Below are 19,284 nucleotides of genomic sequence, written 5' to 3'. Positions count from 1 at the left end.
AGTATTGTGTTTCAGCTTTATTCTGGATTAAGTGCAATACCGTGTGTTAGCACAGGTGATACTTATGCTACCACTTATGTTTTTATGGGATAATGTGACCCAGAGGACCAACAGTGATTACAGATGTAACCAGTGTGTCCTTGGCTTCTCCTGTGGTAAGTACACATGTGTCACATTTACAATAAGATCACAGAGCTCAGTGCCACCTATTTTTAGCAGGGAGTTCAGTCTTTTCCTAAGATCCTTCTTTCCAAGAATTTCCAAAAGCCTTTGTTACGAAAGTGATCCCTTGGTGGTTACCATTTGTCATGAGGTAAGACTCGGACAAATTCTACAGTTCTGTGGGTTAGAAAAGCTTTATTAAGGAAACTTAAAGCAAGGCTCAGCAAGGGAAAAAAACCCTAACTGCGGCATCTACCATGTCCACAGAAAGGTGTGCTAGGCGTGGGGCATTCTGCTGGGCACACTGGCTGGTGTGCATTCCAGGAGCAGGGCCTGCCTTCCTGTGCTCTCACTTAGAGGGCAAGCATGAGAGCAATCTTACCATAGGGGATCCCAATGGACAACAGGACTGTTGTGGCCAGTGACCCAGAGAAGTCAATTCCCTGTACCTGGCAATATTGGGGGCCATGGTAAGTCACAGCCATGTTAGGAAGACTGAGTTCCTGTTTAACACCTCCTGCCAGGAGAAAGGGGAGAGCTCCCAGTTTCAGCTGAATTATTGTCTAGGTTAATGTTGTTCAATAGAAATATAATGTGAGTCACATATGAAATTTTGAATTTTCTAGTAGCTGCATTAAAAAAGTAAAAAGAAACAGGGAAACTAATTTTAATAATGTATTTCTTTGAATTAGTATATCCAAAATATCATCATTTCAACATGGAATCAAAAAAAAAAAAGTGTTATGAAGACATTTTATATGTTTTTTTTTATTATAAGTCTTTGAAATTTGGTGGGTATTTTACCCTTATAGCACATCTCAATTTGGATGCAAAATTTTCATTGGAAATACTTGATCTGTGTCTAGATTTCATAGTATTTACCGTTAAAAAAGGTAAATTTATATACCCAAGTTGTTCCAAACATACCTCAAAATTTTCCAAGAATTGAACTGAGATTCAATTTTTAAATTTAAAATTTAAAATTCAGTTCTTTGGTTGCACTAGCCACATTTCAAAGTCTCAGCAGTTCCACGTGACTAGTGGCTACTGTGTTGGAAGTAGACTGAGCTCCAGGCATTATTTTTGGACAATCCCAATTTTATATTGCTAATGTTACCTGGGACCCATGAAGTTTTAGAAACAGTAACGTAAATAATAAAACTTAGAGGGTCAGTATATCTGAGCCCCTACAAATCCCAACCGTAGAGGGAAACTGCCTGGGTTTTCACTCCAGCTCAGCTACTCAGCAGCTGTAAAGAAGTTAATTCACCTCCTGGATGGATCCTAGGTTCCTCCTCCGTAAAAAGGAGATAGCATTTCCTGTCTTTGCATTGTGGGGAGGGACAAACAAGACAATGCCTGGCTTAGAGTGAGTTGTCAGTAAAGGTAAGGCATTATTGCTTCATTGTTTAACAAATCCTTTTATATTCGTTCTCTCACTTGTTCTTTCCTGAAACCTCATTGGGTAAGGAAAGAACTATTCTCCCCCTTTATAACAGAGCTAGGACTTGAACTCAGGTCTTCAAAATGTAAGTCCATTTTGCCCATTTTTCTTGCAATAGTATGAATAACATCATCAGCTAACTCGAATTGAGTGGCACCTGTGAGAGGTACTGTTCTAAGGGCTTTGCAGTTAATAGGCATTTTACACCAGTTCTCCCCTTGTGGTTTTAGGGAGACAGGGCCTAACTGACAGCTCTTTGTTCTGGAAGTGTTCTGGAAGATCTGCTGTAGCAGTCACAGAAAAGGCTGTCTTGCCACCAATAGCAGGTTGCAGTCTTTTCATTTAGCACCAAAATCTTGCCTTTCTATGTCCCCAAACGTTTGTTTAAAAAGAAAGCTAAAATCTTGATTAGTAAGGCACATTAATATTGCATATTACCTTGTCAATGGAAAAATCACTACCAGAAGAGCATATTCAGTATTTAATTTTCAAATTCCTGTACCTTTTATTATATAATATATGTGGATAATGATTTTGAACTCTGATTATCCCATGCAGTTTGAATGCTTTTTGGCTTCTTTTCATTAGGGCACAAGCAGAATATGTTTACGTTTGCCACTTTGGGGATGCTCCTTGGGTCTGTTTTCTTATTTTCTTTGCCTTTGATGGCTTGTCAAAAATAGGCACCCCAAATAAAACAACAGCAACAACAAAATAATCATAATAAAAAAATGGGTACCTGCCTCATGGTGTCATTACATTCCATCCTGACAACCTGCTGCTTGCCAGGGCTGCACAATAGTCCTTTGTGTCCATGTCCTGGAGCCCAGGGAGCTGCTGAGTGGATCAGACAAGTTGTGAAATATCTAATTGAACTTAGACTCTGTCACACCATCTCAATGAATCAAGCCACTGTAAATCACAGCTTTCCTCTGCCACTGGTCTCTCAACTTTCAATACATTTTGATTTAAGGAACTTTGGTTTATGATCATCTCATATTTCATGAGATAATATCCTGTGAGTGCAAGGAAAGAACCAAACAAAATAATCAGAGGAGAAAATTATGAGGAACACAAGGAGACATAAGAAAAAAAAGCACATAGGGTGTTGTGTTATTTGTAAATGCAGGTGTTTGTAACAAGTATTTTGTGTATTCACTACTTTGGTGACCTTCTGGACTGCCTGTGCCAAATGATGCTTAGTGGAGATACCCACAAAAATTTATGCTACAAAGGATTCTATGAAGGAAATGCTTTCTTTGGCCTCCGTCTATGCAATAGCCGTTATCTGTGATGCAAATATCAGTATATACAGATAGTTTTTCTTGTACATGGGCAAAGAGAAGCTCTTCTGAATGAGTTCTTTCTCTGCAAAGTGATACTGAAAAATAAGGATATTTAAAAATATTTTTTCCTGTTATCAAGGAACATATAGTTATTGCATAACATTAAGGAAAAGATGATAAAATCACCCATAATTGCTCCCACAAAGATAACCATGCTTAACATTTTATTGCATTTCCTTCAGTTGTTTCTATGCATATATTTTATAACCTAGTTATAATAATGCTGTATATATTTTTATATCTTGCTTTTTTCTCTTAACACTATAAATATTTTTATGTATTAGGCTAAGCATGGGACAGACTGTCATAATCATTTAGTCCATCACCTATGTTGGGAAATTTTGAATGGGTTCATTTTATTTTTCTATTTAAAATAACTCTATGTTGGCTACAGGATTGTGGGAAGATGGTGGAGTAGGGAGCCCTGTGATTCAGTACTTCCACCAGAACAACTATTAAATAGGCAGGAACTGTCTAAAACAACTATTTTGAAACTCTAGAGGCCAGAAGAACCCTGTACAGCATCCAGGGAAGAGCGAGAGGAAGAGGCTGGTAAATTAAGTTAAAGACCAGTAGATTGCTGTCTCCACTCTCCTGGCAGGACACCATGGGGTCCAGCCTCTGGCTAGCTTGTTGGTGACAGAAAGGGACATAAAAATTCTCTTTCTCAAGGCCAGGGGTGGGCCTTGCTGAGCATTGATCACAGCTTTTGATTAGCAACTTTGGATTACTAGAGGTCTGGCTCTGAGGGTGGCCATTGATCCAACCCACCCTGGACAAAGGGGGAGACTTAAAGCTGCTACACATCCTCGGGGCCATGGGGACAGTTGGTTGAAGGGCTGCATCTGCTGGGCAAGTCAAGAAAGTTCGGCTTTGGGGAGCCATGGAAGAAGCTCTTGGCTCCCTTCCTGATCTCCTCAGGGCACTTTGGAGGTGGTCTGTGCCCCCTTTGGGGGTCCCTGACCCAGTTTCAGTTTTGGCTAGGAAAGGCTGACTTGGGAAACTCCTCTCCAGCATGCCTCCTTTCCCAGAATTTGCCCTCCAAGTGAAAGCAGCTTGAGACAAGAAAGAAACTATAGAGGCTTGCAGCCTGGGAGGGGGTATGTATGAGAGGGAGGTCTGTCTCCTGGGAAATAGAGGGGTCATTCAAACTCCTGTAAACAAAGTCCAAAGTAACTAACAAGCATAAGCCAAGGTCAGGACATAGGACTAGAGAAGACAGGGAAGAACCTGCACAGTGCATTTGCCTTGGGCAAACCTTCCTGAGAAGGGGGCTGAGGCTCAAGAAAACATCTGTCATATTACCAGCTGGTTACAAAATCAAAAAAGAACTCTCAGGGAATAAGTCCCAGAGTCAATATTTTAAAATGTTAGAATGTACAGTGTGCAAAAAAGAGTGTAAGACAAACAAACAGGAAATCATGGCCCATCCAAAGAAAAAGGGTAAAAATCCAGAAAACACTAATGAAGAAGACCAGAGTGTGGATGTACCAAACAAACACTTTAAAAAAATGATCTTAAAAAAGGTGAAGGAGATGAGGAAAATATAGAGAAAGAGTTAATTGATATGAGGAAATCAATGGATGAGCAATGTGAGACTCTTGGTAAAGAGACAGAAATTTTAAAAAGGAACCAAACATAACTACTTGAGTTGGAGACCACAATAACTAAAATGAAAAATTCCAAGGAGGGTGTACTGGTTTGTATATATTATGTCCCCTAGAAAAAGCCATGTTCTTTGATGCAATCTTGTGGGGGCAGACATATTAGTGGGGATTAAGTTGGAACATTTGGATTAGGTTGTTTCCATGGAAATGTGCCCCGCCCAACTGTGGGTGATGACTCTGATTGGATAATTTCCATGGAGGTGTGGCCACACCCATTCAGCATGAGCCTTGATGAGTTTACTGGAGCACTATATAAGCTCAGACAGAAGGAGCGAGCTTGCTACAGCCAAGAGGGACACTTTGAGAAATGCACAAAGAGAGAGGAGCTTCAGTTTACAGAGACATTTTGAAGATAGCCATTGAAAGCAGACTGTTGCTCTGGAAAAGCTAAGAGAGAAAAAAATGCCCAAAGAGCAACTGAGAGTGACATTTTGGAGAGAAGCTGAAGCTTAGAGAGGAGCATCCTGGGAGAAAGCCATTTTGAAACCAGAACTTGGAGCAGATTCCAGCCACGTGCCTTCCCAGCTAACAGAGGTTTTCTGGATACCATTGGCCATCCTCCAGCGAAGGTACCTGATTGCTGATATGTTACCTTGGACACTTTATGGCCTTAAGACTGTAACTGTGTAACCAAATAAACCCCTTTTATAAAAGCCCATCCATTTCTGGTGTTTTGCATTCTGGAAGCATTAGCAAACTAGAACAGAGGGTTTCAAGAGCAGTTTGGAGCTGGCAGAAAAAAGAATCAATGAACTTAAGATGGGATAATAGAAATGAGTTAGACTGGGGAGCAGAAAGAAAGAAAAGAGAATTATAAAAAGTGAAAATAGCCTAAGATACCCCTGGGACACTGTTTTGGTTTGCTAAAGCTGCTGGAATGCACTATACCAGAAATGGATTGGCTTTTACAATGGGGATTTATTAACTTACAATTTACAGTTCTTAGACAGTGAAAATGTCCAAGTCAAGACATCAACAGGATGATATCTGGACTCTGAAGACAGGCTGCTGGCATCTGGAACACCTCTGTCACATGTCACATGTCACATGTCTGCTGGTCCTTCTTTTCCGGGTTTCATTGTTTTCAGCTTCAGGTTCCAGTGACTTCCTCTGTGAGCTTCTGTGGGTCTTCTCTTAGCTTCTCTGGGACTTGCCTCTATGAGCTTCTCTTAATTTCATCTCTTAGTTTATGTATGTGTTTTATCCTCTTATAAAGGACTCCAGCAAGAGGATCAAGACCAACCCTGAATGAGGTGGGTCACATTTCAATTGGAATTACCTAATCAAAAGATCCCACCTACAATAGGTCCACAGGAATGGATTAAAAGAATATGGCCTCTTCTAGGGTACATAACAGCTTCAAATTACCACAGACACCCTGAAGCATACCAATATATGCATTATCAGAGTCCTAGAAGGAGAAGAAAGAGAGAAAGGGCAAAGAAATAATGACAAGGAACTTCCAAAACTCAGCAAAAGATGAATATGCACATCTAAGATGTCCAGAGAATACCAAACAGTATAAACATGAAGAAAAATACACCTCATCATATATTCATTCATATGGCAAAGGACAAGTAGAGAGTTCTGAAAGCTGCAAGAGAAGAGCAATATGTTATGTAGAAGGGAAGCCCAATTAGATTGAGTTCTGATTTCTCATCAGAAACCATGGATAGAAGAAGGCAGTGGGTTGAAATACTTAAAATGCTGAAAGAAAACAACTGCAAATGAATAATTTTATGTCTGGTGAGAATTTCTGTCAAAATGAGGGTGAGATTAAGACATTCCTAGATAAATGTAAGCTGAGGGAGTTTATCATCACTAGATCTGACCTATAAGCAATGCTAAAGCGAGTTCCTCAGACTGAAAGGAAAGGACCCTTGACAATGGTACAAAACAGCACAAAGAAATAAAGACCTGTGGTAAAGGTAACCATTTTGGTAATTATAAATGCCAGTATTATTGTACTGTATTGTTGTATGTGACTCTTTCTTCCTACAGGTGCTAAAATGCAAATGCATAAAAAGTAATGACAAATTGATGGTTTGGGGCACATGAAATACAAAGATATAAGCAGAAATATACAAAAAAGGTGGGGGATGGGGGTTTCTGGGAAAAGTATATTTGTATGCTTTTGAATTTGGTTCCAATCAAATATCATTGTTATATATTTAGAATGCTAAATTTTAACCCTTTGGAAACTGCAAAGAAAATATATGAAAAGTTATCCATACAGAAAAGAGAAGGCACTCAATATAGTACAACACAAAAAATCAAGTAAATATAAAAGTAGGAATTAATGGAAGAATTGAGAAACAAAAATGATATAAGAAAGGCTAAATAGCATAATGGCAGAAGAGAGTCCTGCATTATCAGTAGTGACTTTAAATGTAGAAGGATTACACTTTTTGGTCAAAAGGCAGAGATTAGCAGAATGGATAAAATAGCAGGACCCAACTCTGTGCTATTTTCAAGAGACTCAACTTAAAAACAAAGATACAAGTAGGGTGAAAAGGATGGAAACAAATATAGCATTCAAGTAGTCACCCAAAGAGAAATGGGTAGTTATACTAATATCTGATAAAATAGACTTTAAGTCAAAAACAGTTACTAGGGACAAAGATAGTCATTATATACTGACGAGGGGGTAAATTCAACAGGAAGATGTAAAAATTATAAATATATATGCACCTAACAACAGAGCCCCAAAATATATGAAGCACAAATACTGACAGACTTGAAGAGAGAAATGTATGGCTCTACATTAATAGTAGGGGACTTTAACACACCAACTCTCAATAGTGGTTAGAACATCTAGTCAGAAGGTCAACAAGGAAGAACAGGACTTGAATGATGTACTAAACCAACTAGAGCTAACAGACATATAGCATACTTTGCCCAACGAAAACAGAATACACTTTCTTCTTAGGTGCACATGGATGATTCTCCAGGATAGACCATATGTTGGGCCATAAGACAATAATCAATAAATTAAAAATATATATACTCTTGCAATATATATACTCTGACCCCAACAAAATGAAGCTAGAAATTGAAAACAGATAGAGAAATAGAAAATTCATAAATATGTGGAAATTAAAGAACATACTCTTAAACAACCAATAGGTTAAAGAGGAAATCAGAAGCAAAATTAGGAAATAGCTTGAGGCAAATGAAAATATAACATACCAAAACTTATGGGAGCAGGAAGGGCAGTGCTGAGAGGGAAATTTACAGCTCTAAAATCTTACATTAAAAAAGAAGAAAGATTTCAAATCAGAGCTCTAAACTTAAACCTGGAAAAACTAGATAAAGAGGAGCAAACTAAACCCAAAGTGAGCAGAAGGAAGGACATAATGAAGGTTAGAGTGGAAATAAATGAAATAAGAAATAAAAAACAATAGACTCAACAAAACCAAAAATTTGTTCTTTGAAAAGATAATAAAAATTGACTAATCTTTAGCTAGACTGACAAAAAAAAAAAAAAAAAAAAAGTAAAGGTATAAATAATGAAAATCAGAAATGAAAAGGGGAGCATTACTACCAACCCTGTGGAAATACAAAGGATTATCAGAAGATACTATTAACAACTGTACATCACCAAATTATATAATCTAGATGAAATGGACAAATTCTTAGAAACACACAAACTACCTACAATGACTCAAGAAGAAATAAAATGTCTCAACAAACCAATTACTAGCAAAGAGATTGAATAAGTAATCAAAAACCTACCAAAAAAGAAAAGTCCAGGACCAAATGACTTCATAAACATTTCAAGAAGATTTAACTCAAATTCTGCTTAGATTCTTCCAAAAAATTGGAGGAGGGAATACTCCTAACTCATTCTATGAAGCCAACATCACCCTCATATCAAAGCTGAATAAATAAACCATGAGAACAGAAAACTACAGACCAATATCTCTTATGAATATAGATGCAAAAATCTTCAACAAAATTCTAGCAAACTGAATCCAACAGCATATTAAAAGAATTATACATCATGATCAGATGGGACTTATACTGTTATACAAGGGTGGTTCAGCATGAGGAAAATCAATTAATGTTACATCACATTAACTAAATGAAGGGAAAAAAACACATGATCATCTCATTGGAAGCAGAAAATGCATTTGACAGAATCCAGCACCCTTCTTGATAAAAATACTTAGAAATCTAGAAATAGAAGGCCACTTCCTCAACATGATAAAGGGCATATATGAAAAACCCATAGCTAACATTCTACTTCATGGTGAAAGACTGAAAGCTTTCCCTCTAAGATCAGGACTAAGACAAGGAAGCCTCCTATCACTACTGTTATTTAACATTGGACTAGAAGCACTTGCCTGAGCAATTCAGCAAGAAAAAAAATAAAGGCATCCAAATTGGAAAGGAACAAGTAAAATTTTCTCTATTTGCAGATGACATGATCCTATATAAACAAAATTCTGAAAACCACAACAAAGTTCCTAAAGCTAATAAATGAATTCAGCAAAGTGGCAGAGTACAAGATCAACATGTAAAAATCAGTAATATTCCCTGTTCTAATCTGCTGTTGTATGCTTCTAGTGAATTTTTAATCTCTTCTATTGTGCCTTTCATTCCCATAATTTCTGTTATGTTTTTTATATGTTCACATTCTTTGTTATGCTGCCCAGTGTCTTCTTAATATCTTTTTCTCTTTAGCCATATTTTCCTTCATCTCCTTGAATTGATTTAGATTTGTTTGAACACCTTTGATTAGTTGTTCCAAATTCTGTGTCTCCTCTGAAGTTTCAGTTTGTTTCTTTGGGCCATATCTTTTTAGTATGCTTGTAATTTTTTGCTAATGCCTAGGCATTGGATTATCTTGATAATTTTACTCTAAAGGTCAGTTTCTCCCTCTTGTCTAGGGTTTTATTGTCAGTTGGCTTTGTGTTAAGGCTCTTCTTTGACACTTGATTCAACTTATTCTAGACCTTTAGAATTGCCCATTTTTAACTGATCAGATTTTTCAGCTCTTCTTCATCTAATTCTTGCCCTGCACATGCAGTACAATTTTTAAGATTGCACTATATGTGCAATTGTTTAACATCCAGGGGAAAGCTTTCTTTCCTCTACCCCTTCTCTGGCAATCTTGATTTGTTCTGTTTGTTTTTGTTTTACTTGTATAGTTTTTTTACACTCCTCTAGCTGCTTTGCCTGGAGGGCAAATTCTGGGAGGTGGGTCACCCTGTAGAGGACTTTCCCAAGTCAGTATTTCCCAGCCAAAACAGGGCTGGGGACACATGAAGGAGGCACAGATCAGCTTGAAGATAGGAGTAATGACATCAAAAGCTTTTTTGATGACCACCTGAAGCTGAACATTCCTGGCCTGCCCAGCTGATGGCGCCCAGTAGCAAACTATTCCCTGCAGCCCTAAGGAGGGCTTCCATCTTTAAACCTTCACTGCTTCACCCTCTTGGGGGCAGAGTTGAAATAATGGCCACAGTTGTCCGTGTCTGGTCTGGGGCTGGCTGAAACAGCAGCTCAGAGCTGGGACTGGTGATCTGAATTTGCTAATCAAAAGCTGTGATCGGTACTCAGAAGTGCCCCTCCTATTCTTGGGGAAGAGGACTTCCACATCCCTCTCCATCTGAAGCAGCTAGCCAGGGGACGGACCTGAGGCGGCTGGCCTTGAGAGTGTCAGAGCTAGTTACCACAGTTTCTCAGCCTCTTCTTCCTGCTTTTCCTTGGATGCTGCTCAGTGCTCCTCTGGCCTCTGGAGCCCCAGAACAGTTGTTTCAGACAGTTCCTGTCTGACCACTGGCTGTTTTGGAGGAGGGCTGAGTCCTGGAGCTTCCTACTCCACCATCTTCTCTGGAAGTTCCTTCTAAACAGATTTTTGGTTTATCAATATTCTGTCCCATCAGAGGCATATAGGAGTGCCTAGAAAGATAGATTTTTTAAAAAATCAACATACCAGCATGTAGATACCAGGGTGCAGGTGGTTCTCTTCATAGGACTCACCTTGTAATGTTACACTTATTTCACATTATCTTGGACAGAGAAGGGCATTAATCAGTTGTCCATCCACTCTACTCACCAGTTTAGGTTCTGGGTAATTTTTGGCTGTTTTAAAAAATTGCATCAAAGTGTTCTCAAAGAATGATTTGCTATCCTTAAAGATAGACAAGAGTATGATTATCAGCTCTGAGGCTGCACCTTGCCAGGCAGGAGCAAACAGACTTTGTTGCTTACTTCCCATTTTCAAGGCTCCTAAGCCTGCTGCCTGGTGCTGTGACCATGAGAGCAAAGCCACAGAGAGGCCGGCAGCGAGGAGGAGGATGGGGTGGTGGGGCGTGTGCTGTTCACAGGCTCTCCCCACAACAGTTCCTGAGTAACTGAGGACTTTTGGCTAATTTGATATAGAGAATAAATTCAGACCTACAAATGGGGGGTTGGTGTAGTGAATTCATTGTAAGATAATTTTATTAAAATAAACAAATCTGGTTGTTGTATGGAGTGTGTGATAATTGCTTTGATGAGAGAGAGAGAGAGGGACAGAGAAAGCAAATGTAGCAAAATATTAATAAATGGGGAAATCTATATAAAAGCTATTTCAGTTATATTGTACTCTTCTTGCCACTTTCCCCTATAAAAAATTTGAAAATAAGAAGTTGAGAAAAATAAACAACACAATAATAAAATATTAATTAAATTTTATCTGATCAAGTGTATATCATTTCTTCTCTCCTGCCAAGATGTCTTTCTTTTTGATTTGCATTTAATGTCTTTGAAATGTTACAGAATAAAATCTCCTGTATCTTCCAAAAAATGGCAGAGAAAGAGCATACACTTATAAGACTAAATTATTGATTTCCTTATAGTTGCATTGTATAATGAAAAATTCACCACTATCTTATTCCATTTTCTCCTTTTCATGCTGCTGATTATCAATGTACTCTGGGACCCTATTTATTTTTCCCACTATTATTTTTTTAAAATTATATTTCCTTGCCTATTCTTTCCTGTAGCTGGTTCCTTGTTCTTACCCTCTCTTCACCCCCCACTCCTTGTTGGTGTCAGTTGAGGTCTTGAGTGATGGTTATTGATCCACTACCTTGTCAAATATGTGCATTTTTGTTGAGTCATTTAGCAGGCAGGGAAAATACAATATCAAGGATCCACAGGAATGAATACACATTTTAATGAGATACCTTAACTGATGATATCATCCATACCACATATCACTATCTCTATAAAGTTGGAGAAGGTATAATATCAGTTTTATAATTTTTAATTTGCATTTATATTGTCTGCCCACATCTTTATGAATAACCTTAGTGAATATGCATGATTATACAGGCATACCATGAACATACCTGTGCAGAACTGGTATACCTTAGTCAATTTTGAAAAAACAAGGCAGGTGAAAGTGGCAGCAATGGTTATTTTATCAGTTATTTAAACAAGATACATTTGAACAGGAGTCAAGTCAAACTTGCCGAGAACGTTTATTGCTGCCAACTGAGACTAATGAGGTATAGAAACTGGTTGCTACAGATGAGCCAGGGGGAAGTGCCCCTCCTTCCTGTGGCTATCGGCCTTTGCTGCCGGCTGTCATGGTCTGTCTGGTAACTGCCCTTGCCTTTTCCTCTGGGATGCCTTAGTGGTGACGCCTGCTCTCCAGTGACTAGCTTTGCTGCACCGTTTGAAGCCGCTTCATTTTCGTTTTCTGCCTTCGAGCAGTCCTCAGTTTTTTGGTTTTTAAGAAACTATCTTCCAATTGGTACAGAAAATCTTCAATTTGTCCAATCTAGAAGAAATCAGCAGATTTAACAAGATTTGTTGTTTTCCTGGGAGTCTTTAGATTTATGAAAATGGTGAGCTATTTAAAAATAAATGGCACATATAGGTCCATTTTTGGACCAGAACTGGCAGAGACGGAAACAATTAAACCTAAAAACCTCCTTCTGTTTTCCTTTCAGATTTCTCTGTTTTATGAACATGAAGCAGACATTTGGAAATTTGCTTTATTGCCTAGTCTTATGTATTGGGAATGCGAATGGGGATTATTGTCACCGTGCTGTCTTCAACAGTGAAAACAGAAATTTCAAAAGGAAAAGCATGGTGAAAAATTAATCTATGGCAAGCCCTTTCCCTGCCTCCATTATCAAAAAGAATAGTTAAAACATACCACATCACACACACATACACCCACACACACATCTACCTTTCTCAAAGCCAGACATTCTAGCATTTGTATGCCCCTAGCCTACACTTGGGAGGAAATGACTGTTCTATATTGTCATGGTAAGAACTATTTCTCTATTTAATCAAAAGGTAATTTTGAATAAATACATTTTCTTTAAAAATCCCATGCTCCAAGGAATAAGGTAAAATAATGACATACAAAACAATAACTCTTGAAAAAACCATTATTCTTTCTCCAAAGAAAACATAATTATTCAATGAAGGTTGAGTGTATTATACTGTTTGTCAGAAAGAACTGTGGAAAAAAACAGCTTACATACGTGCTGAGTTAGGCCATCATGAATGTCTGTAATGTAAGTATTTGTACTTAACCCTGTCTCCTAGGACCTGAATATTGTATTAGCCTAATGTCAGTTGCTGAAGAGCCCTTTGTCATAAAGTTATCTCAAAGCTAGAACATGTGCTATTAAAGGTACATGAACATACTCTCTACTTAGGATAAAAGCACTTACGACTTCACTTTTCCAATTTTGAGTTCCACTCTTAAATTGCTTGATTTATCATTCAGAGTAATATCCAAAAGATAATTCAGATTGTCAAAAAGAGAATAACAAATGGTAACACAAATCCATATGTTATGCTTAGGTCTTGTATCATACCAGGTAATATAAACTGTCCATTGGCTTCCTTAAGAAAATAATATAACTTATTTATGTGAAGACAATTCTTTGTAAAAACCTTTGTGAAACTGCTTCAGGTAAATATCTCCAAAAGCACATCCTCATTTATGATGTTTGATCATTGCAGAAATCATCAAAATAATTTGACAGAATATTTTTGGGATCCTGTCATGAAATCAATGCAGTTGCCTATGTAATCCATACATTTATGCACTCCAATTTACACCAACATCAAAAGTAAAAAATTAACATAGAGCATAATCAAAACAAACATAATGGATGGCACTTTACAGTTACTTCAGTAGTTCAGTTGATGATTCATTTATGTTATTTTCACTGAAAATGTATCATTTAAATCAAAGCTCTTACAATTAGAATTTTTGCAATTAGCCCAAATATAATTTAAAATCACAATCCTAAGGCAACAACAACAAAAAACATCCTTCAAAGAGACAGAAAAATAATTAGGTAGCTGCTGTGTCTTTTCAAAAAAATTGTGTTTATCGAGCAGTAGTTTTTTCATTAAAAAAGACCAAGTAGAAGCACAAGATGCATCATTAGACTAAAGTCACTGCTGAATCAATCTGGAAGGTCTAGAGTACAGACTATATGCATGTTTCACCTTGCCTATGTGTTCACTTCCCACCTGGTCTCTCTCCGGGCTGTGCTTTCAATCTATTCTCCTAATGATGCCAGAACGATCTTTTAAAAATGTAAACCCAATTACATCTTTCCTTTGCTTAAAATATTTAAATGGATTCCCACTCCCTTAACATGGCCTATACAGTCTTGGTGATCTGGCTTTACTTCCATCCCTAGTTCTATCTCATCACTCCAGCTGCTTGAGCTGTGCAGTGTATCTGTTGGTTATCTGAGCACAGCTGCACCCTCAGTCCTCCTCATGCTTTGCCCTCTGGATTTCAGTTTAAACATCATTGCCTCAGGGAAGTCCTCCTTGACATCCTAGGCCAGGCTGGGTCTCTGAGAAACACATTGGCATAGCAGCCCATTCATTAATTTGCATATTGCATTTGTTACTTAATTGCTTATAATGATTTGTATTTCATTCTTCCCATCTAGATTTTCAGCTCCATAAGGCAGTAACTAGGTTAACTTGTCTATGACTTAGAATATGGTAGATCTTTACTAATCCTACTGCTTGACAAGAGAGTGAAAATTGAAGAGATTAAAAAACCTATGTTCTTTTAGCTACTCAAAATGATGGCTGGTATGGATCATATCAGAAGGCCTTCTTTTCCCTTATAAATTAATAATCATTACTTTCATGTAGCACCATTTCATTACCATTGTTTAGCTTTGATACTATCAAGACAAAGTAATAAAATTGTGTTGCCTCCATACTTTTTTTTAAAATTTTATTTTGAAATAAATTCAAAGTTATAGGAACAGTTGCAAAAACGATACTAACCCCATACACAGAACTCCAGCATACCCTGACTCCCCTCCCCCAATACCCCAATCCACCAACTTTAACATGCTGTCACATCGCTATTTCTTTCCCTCCCTCCCTCCCTATCATCCATCATCTATCCATTCTTCTGAACATATGAGAACTAGCTGCACACATCCTTGAACAAACACTATAATTCACATATTCAATTCCCATGAACAAGAACATTCTTTTATGCAATCCCATTAAACGCAGCTAAGAAGTACAAGAGATTCAACATTGATACAAAGCTTACATTCTATATTTCTTTTTTTTTTTTTTCCTTATGTCTCAACTGTGTCCCTTTGAGCCTCCTGTCCTCCATCCTCAGATGGGTCATCCTTGGTATTCAATTGTCATCTATTTAGACCGTCTTTTTGTTTTTTTTTTCTCAGTTGTGGAAACATATACAGCCTAAATCTTCCGATTCCAACCCCTCCCTAGCATTCCATTAGTGGGATTAATCACATTTAGAATGTCGTAATGCTATCTCCTTCCCACCATCCATTACTAGCAATTTCCCTTCACCTCAAACAGCAACCTTACACTCATTTCTTAACTCCCCATTGCCCCTTCCCCCATTTCTCTTAACCCATACTCTACTTTTCATCTCTATGGTCATATTTTCTGATAATTTCTTTGTGTTTACTGTGGGGCTTAAAATTAACCTCTTAAATCCAAAACAATCTTGTTTTTCTTTGATACCAACTTAACTTCAATAGGACACCTAAACTATGTTTCTATGCTCCTCCATTCTCCCACCTTTATATAGTTCTTGTCAAAAATTACATATTTTACATTGAGTTCACAACCACTGATTTGTCATTAGAGTTTGTGTATTTTATATCATGTAGGAAGTAAATAGTGGAGTTACAATTCAAAAATTATTGACTTCTATTTGTAGTCCATTGTGGTCAGAGAATGTGCTTTGAATATATTCAAAAAAAATTTTTTTTTTAAATTTATTGAGGCTTGTTTTATGTCCCAGCATATGGTTCCTTCTGGAGAAAGATCCGTGATCACTAGAGAAAAATGTGTGTCCTGGTGATTTGGGATGTAAGGTTCTATATATGTCTGTTAAAATTCTCTATTATCTCTTTCTCCTTTCTTTGTGTCTCTGTTGGTAGGGCTTCCTTTAGTATCTGAAGTAGGGCAGGCTTTTTATTGGCAAAATCTCTCAGCATTTGTTTGTCTGTGAAAAATTTAAGCTCTCCCTCAAATTTGAAGGAGAGTTTTGCTGGATAAAGTATTCTTGGTTGGAAATTTTTCTCTCTCAGAATTTTATATATGTCATGCCACTGCCTTGTCACCTCCATGGTGGCCGCTCAGTAGTCACAACTTAGTCTTATGTTGTTTCCTTTGTATGTGGTGAATTGCTTTTCTCTTGCTGCTTTCAGAACTTGCTCCTTCTCTTCAGTATTTGAGAGTCTGATCAGAATATGTCTCCGAGTGGGTTTATTTGGATTTATTCTATTTGGAGTTTGTTGGGCATTTATGCTTTGTGTATTTATATTGTGTAGAAGGTTGGGGAAGTTTTCCCCAATAATTTCTTTGAATACTCTTTCCAGACCTTCACCCTTCTCTTTCCCTTCTGGGACACCAATGAGTCTTAAATTAGGATGTTTTATTTTGTCTATCGTATCCCTGAGATCCATTTCGATTTTTTCAATTTTTTCCTCCATTCTTTCTTTTGTTCTTTCATTTTCTGTTCTGTGGACTTATAGGACACTGAGTCATTGTTCAACTTCCTCTAATGCTGTATTATGAGTATCCAGAGACTTTTTATTTTATTTTTTTATTTTTTTAAAATTTTCATTTTATTGAGATATATTCACATACCATGAAGTCATACAAAACAAATCGTACATTCGATTGTTCACAGTACCATTACATAGTTGTACATTCATCACCTAAATCAATCCCTGACACCTTCATTAGCACACACACAAAAATAACAAGAATAATTACAGTGAAAAAGAGCAATTGAAGTAAAAAAGAACACTGGGTACCTTTGTCTGTCTGTTTGTTTGTTTCCTTCCCCTATTTTTCTACTCATCCATCCATAAACTAGACAAAGGAGAGTGTGGTCCTTATGGCTTTCCCAATCCCACTGTCACCCCTCGTAAGCTACATTTTTATACAATTGTCTTCGAGATTCATGGGTTCTGGGTTGCAGTTTGATAGTTTCAGGTATCCACCACCAGCTACCCCAATTCTTTGGAACCTAAAAGGGTTGTCTAAATTGTGCATAAGAGTGCCCACCAGAGTGACCTCTCGGCTCCTTTTGGAATCTCTCTGCCACTGAAGCTTATTTCATTTTCTTTCACATCCCCCTTTTGGTCAAGAAGATGTTCTCCGTCCCATGATGCCGGGTCTACATTCCTCCCCGGGAGTCATATTCCACGTTGCCAGGGAGATTCACTCCCCTGGGTGTCTGATCCCATGTAGGGGGGAGGGCAGTGATTTCACCTTTCAGGTTGGCTTAGGTAGAGAGAGAGGGCCACATCTGAGCAACAAAGAGGCATTCAGGAGAAGGCTCTTAGGCACAATTATAGGGAGGCCTAGCCTCTCCTTTGCAGCAACAGTCTTCCCAAGGGTAAATCCTGTGGTAGAGGGCTCAATCCATCAAACCACCAGTCTCCTATGTCTGTGGTCATGTTAGCAACCATCGAAGTGGGGTAGGCCAATACCTCTGCATTCTCCACAGGCTCCTCAAGGGGGCTCTACATATTTTTTTCCTTGTTTTTTTTTTAAAACTTTTTTTTTTTAAATCAACTGTATGAAAAATAAAAAAAATTAAAAAAATAATTAAAAAAAACATACAATAAAAGAACATTTCAAAGAGACCATAACAAGGGAGTAAGAAAAAGACAACTAACCTAAGATAACTGCTTTACTTCCAACATGTTCCTACTCTACCCCAAGAAAGTAACCTAATATAGCAACATTTCTGTGAACTTGTTCCTACTACATCCATCAGAAATTAACAGACCATAGTCATTCCTGGGCATTCCCAGAACATTAAATAGCTTATCTGTTTTTGGATTATTGTTTCCCCTTCCTTAATTGATCTCTATTCCTAGTTCCCCTACATTCTACATTATAAACCATTTGTTTTACATATTTCAAAGTTCACATTAGTGGTAGCATATAATATTTCTCTTTTTGTGCCTGGCTTATTTCGCTCAGCATTTTGTCTTCAAGGTTCATCCATGTTGTCATATGTTTCACGAGATCGTTCTTTCTTACTGTCGTGTAGTATTACATCATGTGTATATACCACGTTTTATTTATCCACTCATCTGTTGAAGGACATTTGGGTTGTTTCCATCTCTTGGCATTTGTGAATAAAATGCTGCTATGAACATTGGCTTGCAGACATCTGTTAGTGTCACTGCTTTCCGATCTTCCGGGTATTTACCGAGAAGTGAAATCACTGGATCCAATGGTAACTCTATATCTAGTTTTCTAAGGAACTGCCAGACTGACTTCCAGAGTGGCTGAACCATTATACAGTCCCACCAACAATGAATAAGAGTTCCAATTTCTCCACATCCCCTCCAGCATTTGTAGTTTCCTGTTTGTTTAATGGCAGCCTTTCTAACCGGTGTGAGATGGTATCTCCTTGTGATCTTAATTCGCATCTCTTTAATAGCTAGTGAAGCTGAACATTTTTTCATGTGTTTCTTGGCCATTTGTATTTCCTCTTCAGAGAACTGTCTTTTCATATCTTTTGCCCATTTTATAATTGGGCTGTCTGTACTATTGTCATTGAATTGTAGGATTTCTTTATATACACAAGATATCAGTCTTTTGTCAGATACATGGTTTCCAAAATTTTTTTCCCATTGAGTTGGCTGCCTCTTTACCTTTTTGAGAAATTCCTTTGAGATACAGAAACTTCTAAGCTTGAGGAGTCCCCATTTATCTATTTTTTCTTTTGTTACTTGTGCTTTGGGTGTAAAGTCTAGGAATTGGCCGCCTAATACAAGGTCTTGAAGAAGTTTCCCTAAGTTATCTTCTAGGAGTTTTATGGTACTTTCTTTTATATTGAGATCTTTGGTCCATTTTGAGTTAATTTTTGTGTGGGATGTGAGGTAGGGGTTCTCTTTCATTCTTTTGGATATGGATATCCAACTCTCCCAGCCCCATTTGTTGAAAAGACCATTATGACTCAGTTCAGTGACTTTGGGGGCCTTATCAAAGATCAGTTGGCCATAGATCTGGGGGTCTATCTCCAAATTCTCAATTTGATTCCATTGATCAATATGTCTATCTTTGTGCCAGCACCATGCTGTTTTGACAACTGTGGCTTTATAATAAGCTTCAAAGTCAGGGAGTGTAAGTCCTTCCACTTTGC

General features: G+C 37.7%; 1 protein-coding gene across 1 annotated transcript in view; it reads right to left on the bottom strand.

Annotated features, from left to right (window-relative positions):
• Positions 1 to 11,851: 11,851 nt before the first annotated feature.
• SPATA16 (spermatogenesis associated 16) overlaps positions 11,852 to 19,284 on the bottom strand; it is a 320,164-nt gene continuing 312,731 nt past the window's right edge. The window contains exon 11 of the mRNA XM_037840523.1: positions 11,852 to 12,396. Coding sequence (XP_037696451.1) covers positions 12,274 to 12,396 — 123 coding nt within the window. The 3' untranslated portion in view covers positions 11,852 to 12,273. The remainder of the gene's footprint in view (positions 12,397 to 19,284) is intronic.

This window comes from Choloepus didactylus, chromosome 1 (genome assembly GCF_015220235.1).
Source record: "Choloepus didactylus isolate mChoDid1 chromosome 1, mChoDid1.pri, whole genome shotgun sequence".
Taxonomy (NCBI): Eukaryota; Metazoa; Chordata; class Mammalia; order Pilosa; family Megalonychidae; genus Choloepus; species Choloepus didactylus.
This window is presented reverse-complemented; position numbering and strand designations above follow the sequence as displayed.